The 18,301-nt window shown below is 40.3% G+C and overlaps 2 protein-coding genes and 1 long non-coding RNA gene across 3 annotated transcripts; 1 reads left to right on the top strand and 2 right to left on the bottom strand.

Moving 5' to 3' along the window:
• Nucleotides 1–2,371: 2,371 nt before the first annotated feature.
• On the bottom strand, nt 2,372–6,965 carry sdr39u1 (short chain dehydrogenase/reductase family 39U, member 1; the record flags this gene model as incomplete). Its single annotated transcript, XM_080741693.1, has 5 exons — nt 2,372–3,356; nt 4,075–4,227; nt 4,513–4,634; nt 5,515–5,597; nt 6,951–6,965. The coding sequence occupies 5 exons, from the start codon at nt 6,963–6,965 to the stop codon at nt 2,929–2,931; spliced, it is 801 nt and encodes a 266-aa protein (XP_080597819.1). The 3' UTR covers nt 2,372–2,928.
• Nucleotides 6,966–7,406: 441 nt separating this feature from the next.
• LOC308298262 lies at nt 7,407–8,413 on the top strand. Its single transcript, XR_013962692.1, has 3 exons — nt 7,407–7,480; nt 8,127–8,158; nt 8,288–8,413. It is a non-coding gene; the product is annotated as an uncharacterized lncRNA (long non-coding RNA).
• A 1,556-nt stretch (nt 8,414–9,969) lies between these two features.
• Nucleotides 9,970–12,730, bottom strand: ltb4r2b (leukotriene B4 receptor 2b; the record flags this gene model as incomplete). The annotated part of the gene is made up of 4 exons (XM_080741694.1): nt 9,970–10,255; nt 10,787–10,830; nt 11,346–11,546; nt 12,155–12,730. The coding sequence occupies 4 exons, from the start codon at nt 12,728–12,730 to the stop codon at nt 9,970–9,972; spliced, it is 1,107 nt and encodes a 368-aa protein (XP_080597820.1).
• Between the last annotated feature and the right edge of the window lie 5,571 nt (nt 12,731–18,301).

Raw genomic sequence — 18,301 nt, forward strand, 5'->3', positions numbered from 1 at the left:
ATAATAAAAGTGTAGGCTGTTCTATTGTGAGGTGACAGAATAGCCTACACTCTGCGCAGCCTAAAAAAAGGGAGGAGCTGGCTTCATATAATCTGAAGCAATCCCGTGAGCTCATTCAGACGACAATAATTGTAAAGGATTCCTACCCGATGACCCGAGAATATCAAGCTTTTTTGATATTATCGGGAGCGCTCCCGACGAGTCCCGAGGTCATAAAAAGCTAATTAACATAATCCGATCGTGTCGGGGTACTGTTCAAGCCCAAGACCGATTCCGGGGCCGACCAAACGATTTTCCCGGGGGGTCATCCCGAAATCTGATCGGGGAGCCTCGGCTCCGGGATCGGCTCAATGTGTATGGGCCTTAAGTGAGAGAACCATACTCCAAACATATATTGTGTAAGCTAGTAAAATTCATCCGTAACACTTACACCTATCTCTCTCTCTCTCTCTAATATCTTATCAGTTTATCTATCCATCTACCTAGTTGTAGCATTACATTTCAAATAGTTTAATATTTTTTGAAATGTTAGATTTTTGCATGCCATCATGTTTGGTGGGGCAGACAGGGCATTTAGGGGTAGCCTCGTAAACCAGTCTCTCTTCCTGCCTTCATTCGAGGCAGGAGTCAGTTTACTAGGCTAATTTAGGGGGGCATTGCCCCCCCTTGCCTATGCCTAGATCCGGCCCAGACACTGAATAGTGACTTATAAAACATGATAATGGATTATACTTTATTACAGAGTAATTGAGTAATGTAGGCCTACTAGGGTCACTCTCCACCACTGGACCTCACTCACTCAGAGATAACTTGAATTTACAGGACTCTGTTGTAGGCCTACTGTATTACTGTAGGCTATATAGTTGCGAGTGCGACCATAGGTTGCATTTACTATAAAAACCTCCGGATCGTGTGAGTGCGTCGCAGTGGGCGACAGACACCTCATCCAAGCTCAGCATATAGCTGACCTGTTGATCTCATGCCAAAGCGTCAGCGCTCTCCCAGCAGTCTGCTGTCACCCAGGCGGATACGCGCCATGTGCCCGCCCTTAGTTCGTCTTACTGGTGTTATTTTATTTGTAAAGTACTTTGTAAAATAAATCATTTTCTAGAAAGGTGCTACATAAATAATGGTTTATTGTATATGCCGAAATGCATCTGTTTTTGCATCATGAGAAAGAAAAAAAGAGTTCCTAAAAGAATCCCACAGTAGGGTTGTTCGATTAATCGATTTTTAATCGTAACCCGGTTTTTTTCCTTTGGAAGATTTAAAAAAATGGAAATCGTAAAATCGATTTTCACTTTAATTAGGGAAATTCTTACTCATTGGAGCCTTGCACGCGCAAAAAGTACACAGCCCCGTCCTCCTAAAGCAGGACGACAAGGTCCGACACCAAATTAATACTACTTTCTATCTGATGTGTAATTTCTTTGATGCGCGTTTAGCGCACGTCAGACTGAGCAGAGTTCACCACCGCTCACTCGCGATGGTTCAAGCAGCAAACAGAACAAAACGCTGCTGAGCTGGTAAACTTACTTACTTGTTGTAGTTTGAAAGAAGCTTATTAATTCTGTGTTACCCACCTACTGACTGTAGTCTACTCCTAGTCCTACTGTCCCTGTCACTGTGTTAATTTTGCGTCGGGAAGCGAAGCGCTTCGCCTCCGTTTACAATCAGTCAACATCTCCGTGCATGAGTGGTGCAGGGCAGGGGCGTAGCCAGGAATTACATTTTGGTAGGCGAAATGCCTACCAAAATGCCTCACCAGCCTCCAAGAGCTGGCTTGTTTTGGCTGTTTTGTCACTCACTATTGATAATGAAACACTAAGGACGCTAAGTTGTATGTGATTGTTGCACAACTAAAGTTATTATTATTAATACCCTTATTGTTTTATTGCATTTTGCTATTTGGCTATATAAAAAAAATCAAAAAATGAAACAATAATGAAAAAAAAAATCATTTCCTTGCATTTTTTAAATGAAAACAAAATAGTTGAAACAATGTATTATTCTTTTAACAAAAAATCGAAATCGAAATCGAAAATCGGGATTTCAGAGAAAATAATCGAGATTTTATTTTTTGGCCATATCGAACAACCCTATCCCACAGGACCACTGACTGACTGTTGAGGTAGTTTTATGTCATTGCAGCTCGGCACTAATGCTATTTTTCCACTGTAAAGCACCTAATGACTACTACCACTGAATAGTGACTTATAAAAACATTATAATGCATTATAATAGTGATTATAATGCATTATAAAAATGACCAGCAATAATGTGTTGATACTTGACCATATCAGTCATTATAAAAAGCTTTATAACATGATTACTGTTATAAAGCAATGCCAGTATATGCTTATAAGTAATTATGACGTGGCAGATTATAATGCATTAAAGTATGTTTATAATGTATTATAGACATGGGCAAGTGAAGCTCTTCAAAGAAACACTCATATTAAAAAATTGGAAGGAACATGGATCAGATTCAACATTGCAGTACTAATCTCTAAAATTAAAATTTTAAAAAAAAATTGCCTGGTGTTATATGTGGTCCTCAGAACAAATGATGTTACAGTATAAAGTTATGTAATGTAGTGATATTAACTAATTGCTCTGCAAATATTCGGAATCATTACATACATGGGGCAAATACTGCATATTGTCGATGTTGGGCAGAATCCTTGTAACTCCATATTTCAACTTTTTATGTTTTCTGTCACTTAATTTCCTAATTTGTCGTACAAGAGTGTCAAGCAAAAGTTGTGAAATTAGCATTGTGACACATCGTGAGTCAACATCGGCCATTTTCACTATTCAAGTGACGGTTCAGGACATACAAGGTTTCCGCCCGACATCGACGGTATCATACTGATTAAAATGATGTCACACAAATCAAACTGCACTTTAACATCTCTCCTTTTTCTGTTAACTCCCAACAATTTCTTTAAGGGCCGAGGTCAGATCTGGGTATCTGTACTGAAACCCAGACTCCAGAGTCTTCTTGGGCACTACTTTCTGGCCCTGCGTGAGGACCACGGCTCTCTCAGAGCCCATGAGAGCATTCATGGCAAAGCTCGGCACGGGGAAGATGGTGGGCCGCCTCAGGACGCGGCCCAGCTCTTTGGTGAATTCGTGGTTGGTGTTCAGCGCGGGGGCAACTCCGTTGAGAATTTGAGGGTCTGGGGAGGGCGTGTCGGGTGAGGGCTCCAGGGCATGGGAGATGATTCCTGCTAGGTCAGTGACATGAATCCACGGAAAAGGTTGTCTCCCAGATCCCAGGGTGCCTCCGAGGCCAAGCCAAAAGGGCAGCAGCATTTGCTTCATGGCGCCGCCATCCCGACCCAGCACGGCTCCTGGCAATAGGTGGGATAAACAGAAAATGTCAGGTAATGGCACACGCACGCACGCACGCACGCACACACACACACACACACACACACACACTGATGACACAGAGAGTGCACCCTGTTCCTCTGTAAACCATGGCATTAGTGCTTTAAAAAAAAGGTTACCACCAACTATGACAACATGAATATCAAAGACATATCCCAATTAATACACGTTTTAACAACAATTTCAACATTCACCAATAATCATTTCTACAAGAAATGTCATCCCTGATTTCCTGCATAAACAAGGTGGTTGCTTGCTACCCACTAGAACTGCATGGAATGTCCTGAATATAAAGTAATCAAAATTGGGCTTATTTCTAGCTTAAAATTGTATCAGAAATATCTGTGTAACCATGTAACATATCTGTCGTTTTTAAACCATTGGTTTGGTGTCATAATACTGATGTAAAGCTGTCACAGTTGTGTGTTTATAGAGCATTTCACAACAGTTTTGAACACAGCTCAGCCAATCATAATCACGGACTGGAACTGTCCATTTTATAATTACAAGCTTATGATGTAGCAAAGCACTGGAAATGTTGTACAACAATACACTTGGAAGTGTGCACTTCCTACCAGGTCTGATGACCACTTGTTTTAGTATACACTTAGAAGTGTGCAGTTCCTACCAGGTCTGATGACCACTTGTTTAGTACACTTAGAAGTGTGCAGTTCCTACCAGGTCTGATGACCACTTGTTTAGTAGACTTGGATATATTCTCTGGAAGACACCCTGCTGCTTCCCATTCCTTTACCAATTTCGACAGAAGGTCAAAGGGCGTCCATTCACTGTCTTCTGTATACTGAGCTGTAGGACTGGGCTTGTAGCAGGCTGTGGGTCAAAAGAAGCTTAGATAAACTACTGTCTGCATCATCAATTCAGCAAAAACAGAGAGCAGCTTAGTATAAAAACATTGTTGAATAGATCATAAACATAACATAATAGTTTTTCTGACAGTGAGGGTACAGATGGAACCAGATTTGTTCCATTATATGGACACTCACAAGAGTAGATTAAGACTAAGTACAGCATATAAGATACCGTACAACTAAACATGTGTCAGATACTGTACTGTATACACCATCCATGAATGATGCTATTTTGACAGTGACCTACCTACGCCTGTTACCAGTACCCAGGAGTGTGGGGGGTTGGGTGAAGCTGCGATGGCTTGTGCCAGGGTCCTCGTGGTGTCGATGCGACTGGAGAACAGATCCTTCTTATAACTCTCATTCCACCTGAAAACAACAAGACCAAGTAAAGGCGATGAGAAACTCTAAACTATAATTCACCTCACCAAGTTGAAAGAGCCTAGATTCAACTAATGGCCCATGTACACCCCTGTCCTGTTCATAATGGATGTGAATTTACATACTGTACATGTTCACAAGCGGCATTGCTCATAATACAATACATGTCATACTTAATGTTTCAATGGAGGTTCAACCAATTTCAGCCACTAGAGGGCAGGATAGGGCAACAAAACAATGGGTATAAACTATGAACCTCAATTTCAGACGGAGATGCCAAGTCCGTACACTGCTGTATCTGTATTTAGTGTCAAGTATCAATAGGCCTTATCACAAACAAACCAAAAAATATATGAAAAATACCCCATTTAGGCTACATCAAACAAATAGCAGCCCCAAACTGCTTATAACTACATGATATGCGCCCTGCATGTAAGTGCAAGAAAACACATGTGACAGTTTTCAAAATTCTAACTATTAGCTATAGAAAGTTAGACGCCTACTCCGGCTCTGACGCGTCTGTATCGCAGGAGCGGGCGGGAGGGCAAGCATGCATGCATCACATAAACTGAAGTTCGGTAAGCCCAGCATGATCTAGGTAGTCCAATCAGAGAAAGGTGGGGGCTTTTCCTAACCCGGGGTGCATTCGGACATAGGACTGGTGTGCCGTCTGGTTGTTTGTTTATTCGAACGCACCCTAGATTCTGACAATTCCCAGAAAAGACGCGCTGTGATTAGTGTAATAGTCACTTTGAGTGGCAGCGTGCCTTCAGCACTTCCGCAATCCCGTTTTTACAGGTCGCTCCAATGAACTGCAGCGGTGAATGAGGTATCTAGGTTTTTATATCTATATGGGTTAGCATCTCACCATCTAAGAGGGTTCATAAGGTTCTCTCCTGCCAGGTTGACAGCGCCCTCACATGGTGGGAGGCCCCCAGACTCCAACTCACCCTGCAGAAACAAAGGCACAATGTCAACCAAGTTGAACCAACCACTAATCAGAATCACTTCATTCACCATGTAAAACACAAAACACCATAATGATGGCTTTGCGGCAAAAGCCATGCTGACAAACTGCCCTACTAAGGACAACAGCACAATGCAAATCTTAGAAGGCAGACAAAAGCTATGATTCTACAATACACTTTTAAGTCAGTCAGCATGTTTTGCTACTTAAGTGGTGGAGTGCCACCCACTGACTGTGACGTCCAACGTCCAACAACAACTCACCCTCACTTTAAACTAGTATGTACAGTACAGTACACATGACATGTGTGTAGCACACTGACACTGGTAATCTGGTATAAGCCTTATATGGGTTTCCTTTCTCACCTGCACTTATTTCTGAGTGTACTGATTTTTTTTTTTTTTTTTTTATTAACCCTGAAACCCCTCTATAGTGAAATGAACCTGAGTTGACTGTAGGCTACTTGGTCTGTTTAGTTTCCTACACCAAATCTCTCTGCCAGAAATAGCAGATCTACAGGGCTGTCAACGGTTGGTGTTGCAACTCTTAAACATATTAAAAATATATAGTTGCAAGTTGCAGCTGAAGCTCACAGTGATATTGTAGATAGTTAATAGATAGTTAATACTAGATCTTAACTGCCCCCCCCCCCCCATATCTCAGGTACTATGTAAATGTGTAGATAATTTGTTTATTTTCTTTGATTGATTTCTCCCCCTTGCGCCCCCCCCCCCCCCCCTCCCCCTCCCCCTCCCCCCTCTTCTTCCCTACAAAACGATTATAGAACTATGGCACGAAAACGAATTCAGTCCCCTCCCAATGTTTTAGTTCTACCTGTGATGTGACAGTGCCAGTGGTGACAATAAAGCTGGTTCTATGAACATTATTTTGTCACAAAAAGGCAGTGTGTCAGTGTCAGTGTGTGAGTCTTTGTGACACTGCGAGAGGTGATTTTGTGAAAATAGCAGATCTAAAAACTCTCAAAGCATCGCGCAGCGACGCGTTGGGAGCTTGTAGATCTGCCATATATTCGGCGCGCGACACAGCGCGCAACCAAGTATAAAATCAGCTGTTACCAAACACACACTGACCTTTCCTGCACGCTGAGTTTGGGACTGATGAAGCACAGGTTATCAAACAGCAAGAATCACATTCACATCACATACCTATTAGTACCCGCATGACCACAGACGTCCCGGTTATAACGTTATAATAGGTCCAATATATTGTACAGAATGTCCAGACTGTCCTCTGTTCTACTGAAACTGCATGTCTGATTTGGACCTTATGTGTTTCCGTAGCTGAAACGTCTGTAGGAAATCCATTCCAAACCAGACGGTGTTCTTCGCCATCTTGGTGAGGGAACAGAAAAATCCCACACATTAACATGGCACATAATAAACCATAGCCCACAGGCACATAATAACAGGTGATCGAACAAATGTCACGTACCGTCCATATAGTGTATGTGAGGAACTTTGTCACGTTGATTGCCCGAGTTATCAAAGTATAATTATTATTATTATTTTCTAATATAAATGCACTGGAAAATTAGTTTCCAGCTTGTTTTCATCTGTTCTTCTATAACATCCAGATCTACTTTCTCTGTTTTCATATAGGCTTGGAGTTATTTATTTACAAAAGTAATTAAGTAAATATGTATAAACTTTATTTATTTTGGCGTGGCACTGTAAGGCGCCAGAACCGGAAACGGGAGGAGGACAACAAACACGTGGTTTTGATAAAGAGATAAATTCAGCCGCAGCCTCATTATGTGTCCTCTTTCACTGTCTGTCCACAGCATGCGGTGGACCGCATGGACGCTTGATGGACACCCATGTGCTCCTGTTTGACGTTACTGTAACTGGTAAGAACATGCTTATTAGATCACTAGATTTATTTCTGCGTTTTGTTTGCGTTGAATCATTTCTCCCCAAATAACTTAAGTCATAACCCCTTTAAGTCATTAATGTTTCTATGGCGCTTGATTTACCGAACGTCACATCATGGCCTGATGGCAGGCAGTGTTCTTTAATGTAGGCTACAAAATGTTGCCATCTGTCTGTATAATGTATCGTATTAGCTCATAGAGTTAATTGGTAGGCTATACGGGCGGATCCATACCTTTATATATAACTGTGATCCACATTAACATTGGCAAACCGATTGTTGATGGTGTGTGCCTAGCGCGTTTAGCTAACCATGTAACATCGACTAGACACGCGGGGAGCTCTGTGTTTGTGCCTGTGCGTCTATTACAAGCAGGTGTAGCGTTAGAACATAAGATAATGTGTGGTATAATTAGTTTAACTCAATTCATCAACCATTTGTTTTAGTCAAACCTAACATGATGATCTGCAGTCCGTGTTTCACCTGAACCTCATGATTACATTATTTATTGCACTGATGGGTTTGACTTCCTCCTCCACCATGTTGCACAGTTGCAGGTTTGTCACATTGAAGTAAGTTTAATGTTGTTGTTTTGTTTTGTTTTTTGTTTTTCTCCCCAATAGATTGTGGAGTGCCTGGATCATTGTACCTAACGGTAAGCTTATTGTGACATTCAGATAAGCTTTGGGTTGAATTTGACTCTTGAACTATTTTTGCAAACACTGCGACATGAAACTACTTGGCTGACCATTATTAAAACATGCCTTTTCTCTTGCTGCTCTAGGTATTGGGGATTTGGAGACATCACTTGATGACTGGATTTGTATGAAAGTATTGGACACACACAACACATTTTTAATAACTGCTAAACAAGAATATGGAAGTATTGGACAACGCATTTTCAATAACTGAATAAACAAGAATTGTATCAAGTCTTGTGTGTGCTGTGCTGTCAATATACAATTTCTGAAATGTTTAAGTTGAATTAATGTTTCTTGATGTAGGCTACTGTCTGGAGGTTGCATGAACATTGGAGTTGAAATCCTTAGGTCACACTCTGACTGGATACAGGTCCAGTGGTCACTCAAACCTTGTGGGCACCTCAATATAAATCAGCCATTTGACTTTATCCCCAAAATCACTGGATAAAAGTCATTTTTATATTATATACATTTATTGGGGGTGTTAGTAGGCCTAACTGAATCTAAAAATCGATTTTAATTTGCAACGATGGCATACAGTGTGTGTGTGTATATAATATATGTATATAATTATGTGCAAACAAAATATCGTACCGTTAAGCTTTATCGTTTTACAATTCAAATCGGTATAATTGTTTTGCAATGCAAGTAATCGCTTGTATGGAAACTAGGTATTTGTGCATCGTATGTAGCAATTTTAAGAAAACAAGAGGTGTTAATTAGGCTACTGTGTTGAAATATAATTCAGTCCATATTTGCTGGAGATTCTCGGTTTTTAGTTATTTACATCCATAAGTCCCTTAAACCTGCACCATTGTCATGTTTAACACAGATTTAATTTCTTTGCTAAATAGTTACTATCAATTTTAAATTGAATCGTATTGCCATGAAAGAACAAATGTCGTCCATGTATCGTGATGCGTATCTTATCCCTATTAAATGTATCGTTACAAAATTAATATATAGGCTACATTTATAAAATTTTAACTGGATACAAAATATGCGCGTTCCCAGAAATGCCAGCTGCCCACTGTTCTGGTTTACTGTCTGCAAATAATTGGACCTCAGTCACATGATGCGGTTATCCTCTTCACTCTGTTTTGAACAATGTTGGCTACAAAACCAATCTTAAATGTTAACCGATTTGTATTCCAAGGATGTTGCTATAGGAAATGAAGAGCAATTCCCAATAAAGACACTAAGATTTTCAAAATGGAATTTATCTTTTAATATAAAAATGTAAAAAATAAACCAATCCAGTCTCGACATGGAAATGATATGTATAGTTTAAATACAGTATGAACACAAGAAAATTACAATGTAGAACGAAATTGCATTTACAGCATAGTGGAGTTTGTTTCTCAAAAAATTGCAGAGCTTTCTGAAATATACAAATCAGATTTATTTCATTTAACATTGACCTTAGTTTTGTATCCATCTGTCATTCAATGTTATATGAGATACTTCAATGGTTTCCTGTGGAAATAAGCCATCCTTTTAGTAGACCTAACTGTACCGTCATGAAACTGTACCTTTTCCCTATGCAAACTTCTAATAAAGTCTTCAATCAATCAAAGTTGTGCCTAGAATACACTTATGGTGGGTATAATATACACTATTTACAATACAACTGTATATATACTATATATCTTTAAATTCACATCGGGCTCAGCTAGGTTGACGAGGCTTGGTTTTAACCAGCATCATCTTATGCTCCATGTCATTTCACTGAACGTAGAGTGCTCTGTTGGGGTCACAAAGGTTCTTATTGGGTTAGGTTGTTCTGCACAGCACTGGCACCGTTGCTTACAGTAACAGTAGACTCTGCATTTCTAAGTCCCATACTGGTGTCTGCTGCACTGCTATGAGCGCCCTTTTTTGTCCCTGTGTTGTCCATTGATGTGCCCTCAAAGAGGCGAGCCATGAATTCCAAGCCATTCTGCCTGATATAGGACTTCCCAGCGAAAGTATAAAGAACGGGTTTGGCACAGCTACTGATGAAGGCCAAAGCTGAGGTCACGGCACGACTGGACTTCCAAATGTGTTCCAACCTGAAGGGGGAGAGAATGAAAAGGTCACTATGTCCGTATGTCCCCTTTGACATCCCTGACAACTGAGTGATATTGCCTTACTGAGTGATACTACTGATAACTACTTTCTTTTATTATTTATGCACATTTACATACTGTTAAATGCCTCATTTCATTTTAGTGTACAAAATGTGCTACCTACATGCATATTAATCATATTGAAGTTGTATTCTGTGTGAATTGTAAACTGGCCCTTTTGATAGTTTACAGTCAACAGGGAATATCTAATTGTTGCTCTAAAATCCCTCTGGGAGCTCTTTCACGTTTATCAGTTTGGCCTATTATGGTATGCAGTATGCCATCTGAATCAGCAGATTATAGTTCATGCTTGTGGAAAAGTTGTTATACTTTATATTCTAAGATTTTAAAATTTATATTTCTAAAATACTAACTAAATATGCTATGTATGCTAACATACACAAACAACTTTCATGTGTAAATGTGAATGTTAATTTCTCATGACAATAAAGGCATGGGACAGCTGATACTCACTTTTCCCTTACTGGTGAATCCACTTTGTACCACTCTGCTGCCACCTATAGGACGGAAGCAGACAATATTCATTCAGGTGGGAAGATGTTTTTTTTATTTTTTGGAGCGGTGATAACCGCTTCCCACGTTTGACTTAGTATGTCTATGTCATCATGTAGATCATGTCCCTATTTATGCAGTACAAACAGTTGCAATACTACTGGGTACCTTCAAGTGTTGTTGAGCAGACAGGGCCACTCACACACACACACACACACACACGCACACACACGCAATTCTCACACACACAGGGTATAGCTTAAATACCGCTCCACTGGGTTTCGTTTGTTATTTTTTATTATTATTTTTTAGTGTTGCTTCCAGACCCAAATGAACCTCAAGCTGGCCTTAAAGGTTAACCAACTATTATGACATGCCCAATTATTATGACATGCCCAATTCTGGACATAATAGGCCAACATTCAGCCAAGAAATTTGGTGTAGAAAGGAGAAAAGCCCCCCCCCCCCCCCCACACACACACACACATGTAATTTATACAACAAGCATACAACCACACACCTGCACCATGTTGATCACATGATAGGGCAGCCAAAATACGCCAAACGTCACCACAATGGCCAGGATGAGCTTCTCACTGCGAACCTTGCGACGAAACTTGGTCTTTCTCAGACGTCGTAGAATCAGGATGTAGCTGGTCACTATGGCCGTGTACGGCAGTATGAACCCAGACACCGTCTCAAAGAAGTATTGGAACCTCACCTACAGTATGTGCACAGGTAAAACAGGATAAACATGTGTTGTCCTCACTCCAAATAATTGCCTTGTGAATAGTTTGGCTCCTCAGAACAAGACTGGATCTGTCTTTTAGTCATAAACCTCAAGAGCATGAAAAGACACGAGAGAGAAACATGCACATCACAAATATTTTCTATCACAACTCACAAGTGATGGCACGTTTAATGCCAGGGTTTAGGCTCACCGTATTTGATGCTGCATGGAATAGTTTCATGACATAATGAGGACATAATTATGCCCTAGGCCAGGGGTTCCAAACGTTTCCATGTCAAGCACCCCAAGGTAACCATATAGCCTCTGGTTGTACTTGGGCCCCCCGGCCCCTATTGCGAAATGGCGTTAAAAAACTGAAATAGCCAAAATGCAAGCTCACAGTGTGTTGCATAGTGACTTGTAGAGCTGCTATTTTCTCAAATGTTTAACTTTTTGGAAGACATTTTTGTATTTTCATTTTCCTCTCCGTTCTATTAAGTGCCCCTTGGCAGCCGCCACTTTGAAAACCTGTGTCCAAGACCCCACTATGCACTTACATGTGTAGGTTCAGGGTGATTGAGACCCAACTATGCACTTACATATGTAGGTTTCTCGAAGTGATTGAAGGCGCACACCAGCCTGGTTTTGTTCCTCTCATCCACATCCATTCTCTCATCCCGAAACACCAGGGCGGGGATGGACATGAACATGACCAGCACCCACAGCCCACAGATCACCCTCACCACGATCCTTTTGCTGGCGAGGATGGGCAATTTACACGGCCACACAATGGCCACCAGCCTGTGCAGGCTCATCACGGTGATGAGAAAGATGGAGGCGTACATGTTGGCGTTGCAGAGGTAGAACACGCCTTTGCACATGCCGTCGCCAAAGACCCACGACTGCTTGGCCAGGTAGATGATGAAGAAGATGGTGAGGGCCATGAGAAAGCCGTCCGCGCACGCCAGGTTGAGGATGAGGATGGTGGTGATAGAGCGCCGGCGCGCGCGTGCCAGGATGCTCCAGATGATGAAGAGGTTGCCAGGGACCCCCAGGAGGAAGACCAAGCCCAGGATGATGGCACCCAAGGCCGTTGTGAAGTCATTGCTCACCAGGCTGTCGTCCTCCGGGTTTGTGCCGTTGAAGAGTGGTAGGGGAGGATTTTGTTTGTTCATGTTAAAATGACATCCGGTTCTGGGGAAGGGAGACAAATGACGGTCAAATGTGGACCAGAAACAGAACCTGTACAGCCAAGTTTCCTATACATTTGCATGACACTCTTATGCTTTTCCCGGATTCTAGGAGTTATAGAAGCAGAGCACTGGACATTTGCCATCCTTTTAACATAATGCAATTAGTTGATGAGCAAGCAAAACTCCCTAGATTAACATTACATTCTCCTTGATGAGTATCATTAACCTAATAACATAAATACATCTCCTATAAGCAAATGTAATCATGTTTGAGCTTTAGTATAGTAAACTAGAATATAAAATAGAATAGGATTAACTATGAGGCTGAAAATTAGAGGATCAACTACAGAGCAAGGGAAGTCTAAACAACAATAGCACAACTGGAATGTGCCAATAAATCTCACAATACATTTTGAAGACAATCCCCAAATTCTCCAACAGTCACTTATTTCTACTCAGTTCCTGAAGCCAACACATATCATGTGTGTGTTCTGCATGCAACTGTGTAATGTATCAGCAATATATACGGTACACTGTATCACAAGCTCACAATCTCTCAACACAGTGTCACATCCAAAATGACATGAGGCATCTTGCTGATCACAGTCCTGCTGCCTTAACACAATTTCCTACAATGAGTGTGCAAGAGGGGGAAAGAACAAGTGTAACAGGAATGGAGTTCTTCAAGACAAGGTCAGGAAACGGAGAAGGAACAGTGGAGATAGATACTGTATAACTCTAGGAAAATAATTTTCTAGCTTTTGTGCAGAGCACTGAGTGGGGCCTTATTTGGGGTCATGTCAGTGGAATTTAGTCGGTGCTTCTTCTTTGCAAATATATTTACACTATTAAAAGCTTTTCTTACTACGTTGTTGACATGCTCACTGAACAGATCCCTTAGAACAGATCACCAGATAAAGGCATTAAACCTGAATACATTCTAAATCAGGTTATGGTTCCCTCTGTCATTATGGTCCTACTAATGAAACTCAAATTAAGGTCTGCTACATTGGCTTCTTTTAAAAGCAGACTCAAAACATACAGAAGCTTTTAGTTTGGTTCAAAGTGTGTCCTTTTGTTAAATTGCATACATTCTTATCATAGGTTTGAATTATCTTATTATCTTATTCTGTGTTAATAACTTCTACATTCCTAGCTTATATTTTTGGCATGTTTACTTTGCCTATTGTTGTTGTCATTTTTCTTTTTTCAAGAATGAAATGTTTTGTATAAATACATTTGACTTTGGGTATTCTTTTTAACCATAGCATAGCTCATCACTGCATTATGATAATTATCATCCTCTCATCCTTCTCATTAACTCCATCTTGTGTAACAATACACCATGAGCAATTACAGAGAGCATTAACAGAGATCCGGCCTTGATGTTAAACAAGCACTTCAGCCATTTTCAACCATATCTTCATATACTGTAATTGGTCTCCTCACTAATGCTCATTATAAGATGGCACAATTTCCGTCTAATCACTCTATATCTCATTGATGGGCTATGGACAGTTCAGAACCCGGTTCATGACCGGTTCGGTCTCCAAGCTAATAGAAACTACAGCCTTTCTCTCTCTCGAACATAACTGAAATAAACATTGTTCTTGCATCAATAAATGTCTGTTGTTGTTGTTGTTTTAAGTTTGAAATCTTGTTTGAAATGACCAACCCTATACCAATGATGTCTGTCACTGGTAGGCAGGTTCCTGAACTGTCCACAGTCCTCCTCTGAGATTGAGTAGACAGAGATGGTGCCATCTTAAAATGAAGACCATATACGAAGATAGGTTGAAAATGGGTGAAGTGGTCCTTAGTTTAACCACTTCAAAATTGTAGGGGGAAAAGGTCAATCTACAATCCCACAACAAGCTGCGATGCGATGTATATTGAGCTTGCAGATCTTCTTTTATAAGATGCCCAAAATATAGATGCCAGATGTGCCTAGATGTTTTTAATGTGGTTAAAAGAGAGGGAGGGAGGAGAAGCAGTTAGCATTAAAGTAATCAGATGAACAATGCAAATACTTGACTGAATCAGGCCACGCCTTTTCACAATGGTCAGACCTACACCATTCAGTAAACCTGTCAAAATACTAAATTTCTCTGAGATTTATATATATATATATATATATTTCTTTTTTTTTAGTTTAATGGCCCCAATCAAGTTAGCTGATATTTTAACCTTCTTCAGACTTTGCTATCTGATTTTGTGCTTTCTCCATAGCCTCCCCACGTTGATCTCTAGGTACTAAAGATTACACCAAGAAGTTAAGTTAGCTTGCATGAGACTTATTGATTGAATTTGAACTTCAATGAGAATACTGAATTTGTATCAACTCTGTGATCCTATTATCTGTATAATTTTACTGTACTAAAAATAAATGATAAAAGAGCCTTAGACACATTTCAAGATAGTGTTTCAGTAATATGAATTCTGTGATAGCTGATATGATATATATGATAGTATGCTGGAGGTATGTCACAGCTACAGTTCTGGGTACAAAGCTGACATTACTGTTTGAGCAAAATAATGCAAAAGATTGCCATTATTTTGTTTCTAGATTACTTTTCTTTACACAGTTACTTTAGACTATACATTACTGTCCCCAGGGGGAAATTCCATTCCACAGTCAAGGCACACAATAACAGAAAAAACACCAGTAATACGTAGACCTCCAAACATTTACACTGAGCCACAGTGTATTGGCAAGATTCTAAGAAGACATGATAAAACACGTCAAATATTAGAAGTACGCTCTGTCATAAAGAAACAAAACACATTTCGACACAGTCATCCATTCACTGAATGTAAAAGGAGTTTTCCTTTCCATGTCATCTCCCTCCCTGTGTCTCTTTCTCAAGCTTTACTTAAAGAAAAATACATTAATTGCACTCTATAGCCTACAGCTAACAGTGCTGTGACGTTTTGGACTCAAACACCCTTTATCAGGCTCAGTCTGATCAAGGGCATGTGAGCCCTTTAGGGTGAAATAAATGCATTTTTCTATAAAGCAGCACTATGTAATTTTCCTCTTCTACCCCAGATTCGAACCCGGTTTCCTGCGCAAGTGCTGACATTTTTACCATTGAGCTAGAGCCTGCCTGCAAAATGTGTGTCAGATCCTGTGTCTATAGGTGAGACATGACCTTTGACACAATCAAAATGTCTCAATAGAAGAGCAGGGAGATCAAATACAACCACCACAATTGTAAGTTATATTGTATTAACCATAAAGATTGGACAAATGTATTTATTTTATTCATAAATTTGTTTAGTCTATACTTTTCGCACAGCATCTGCCCAGCACAGGGCGTGGATGTGCACATCTTAGCTTTCTTTTTCTTAAGGTCTTGAACTTGAACTATGGTTTTGAACTTGAACTCAGGTAACCTCTCAAACAGTTTGCTCCATTATTGTGGAAGTAAATTCCTTGTGTGAGAAAACGACATTAGTTCCTCATGTCATAGCTGAATCCCAATATCCTGACTCGCATGTCCAAAAGCCCACTCTTTATTTCCCAGGATGCCTTTAAATAAGAGTGAATAAGTAAACATACTGTAATGAGTCAAAGAAGAGTTGGATTCACATTAAGAAGCCATCTTCAGATTGAACAAGCTCACCAAAATGTTGTCGAAAGAAAAGCTTTGTATCCCCAATATAACATGTTGGGCCTTAAGAATAGATTTAGCTTTTGAGTTTCAGAGTTTTGAGGATGTTTTTCCCTGTTTGCAGAAGCTATATAAAATACCATTATTGCAATGCAATTCCTGAATGAGCCTGAATGACCAAAAGCAGAAATACAAAAAGAGCACCCTCCAACTAAAACACTAAATTATGAGTGGAACATCATACTTAATTTGTGCTTCATGTAAGTACACAAAATAGAAATGCCAGCTTTGCTTGTCTGGAACATACAAAAAACTATTTGTTCAGGTCTTTCAAAGGATATAGAGAAAAACAAAACAGTGATTTCTGTGAAGTCACAAAAAAAACAGTGAAGTCTCTGACAACCCAACATCACAACATCTGAGGAATATATAAGGAACCCTGAAATGCAGTTAATGTAAATACAAGCAGTGACTTTCAAGAGAAGAAAATGTAGCGGAGAAAATCATTATCTCACCTTTGTCAAGCAGCCGAGTATGCGATGAATGTCATATAGCTCTGGGTGTGCCCTCACTGACTATCTCTACAGTATGTGTTAAATCTGAGTCTTCAATATCCAACAGCCTGCCTCTCCAGTCTAAACATTCTATTCTGGTCTTACTGTTTATACCATTCTTCTCACAGTTTTCTTAAGCCCATTTTTTTATGAGAGTATGTTTACTTACCTAAACAGTGTGCAGTAAAGTGAGTGAAGTGCTGCCCCACAGGCTGCAACATGCTGTGAATGGAGGTGTGCCTGTCCTTATGTTCCACCTCTCCCCTCCCCGGATCTCTCTCCCTCTCTCTCTCTCTCTCTCTCTCTCTCTCTCTCTCTCTCTCTCTCTCTGTCTCTCTCTCTCTGTCTCTCTCTCTGTTTTCTTCAATTCCTTATTATCTCTCTCTCTCTCTCTCACTCTCTCTCTCTCTCTCACACACACACACACACACACACACACACACACACACACACACACACACACACACACACACACACACACACACACACACACACACACACACACACACACACACACACACACTTGGACAATTATATCCTCAGTGTTTATGCCATAAAATCAGTTTGATGGCCACATAAAAGAATAAATATACAAACATTTGCTTCAAATATTCCCCTTCCCATGAATTAGGAAGTGCATTTTTCTTGTCCCCCAGGCAATTACAGATGGTTCATAACACAAATAGGGCTACATAGCATACTTTACACACATATTGCGTAATATATACATTCACTGTTGAGGATGCTGAACGCACACAGATGGTTCATAACACAAATAGGGCTATACTTACACACTATACTACTACACACAAGGGGCAATGATTATCAAACATTGCGTAATATATACATTCACTGTTGAGGACACTGAACGCACAAGTGCAAACATGCACATGCAGAACGTGCCGAAAGATTTACTCAAAGACCTGCTACCAGTTCACACAGGTCCAACAGACACTTAAGCAATACTGTCTTCCGGGGTGGGGCAAGAGGTAGACATGAGTAAGACAACACGGTCCAACTTAAAACACTAAAGTAAAGGTGAGAGGTTGTGTTTTTCCCTTATTCATCCTGGGATGATTTTGGAATGATTCAATGCCCTGCTCCTCTTTCACATACAACTACATATCTATCTATCTATCTATCTATCTATCTATCTATCTATCTATCTATCTATCTATCTATCTATCTAACTCTGTTGGCCTGTGAGCAACTCTGCCAGAGCAGATGAGTTTTAAGTGCCTGGTTCGAGGGCACCTGGAAACAACAATAGGACTTTTAAACAGATTTGACCTTTGCCTTCTGGCACATACTGTGTCTTTATTGATTTATAATACACCAACCCACCCAAAGACACAGCATGCACAGCAGTTTTCACAGCTCTGATA

This window comes from Nannobrachium achirus (assembly GCF_963921795.1).
Source record: "Nannobrachium achirus genome assembly, chromosome: 14".
In the NCBI taxonomy this organism is placed as follows: Eukaryota; Metazoa; Chordata; class Actinopteri; order Myctophiformes; family Myctophidae; genus Nannobrachium; species Nannobrachium achirus.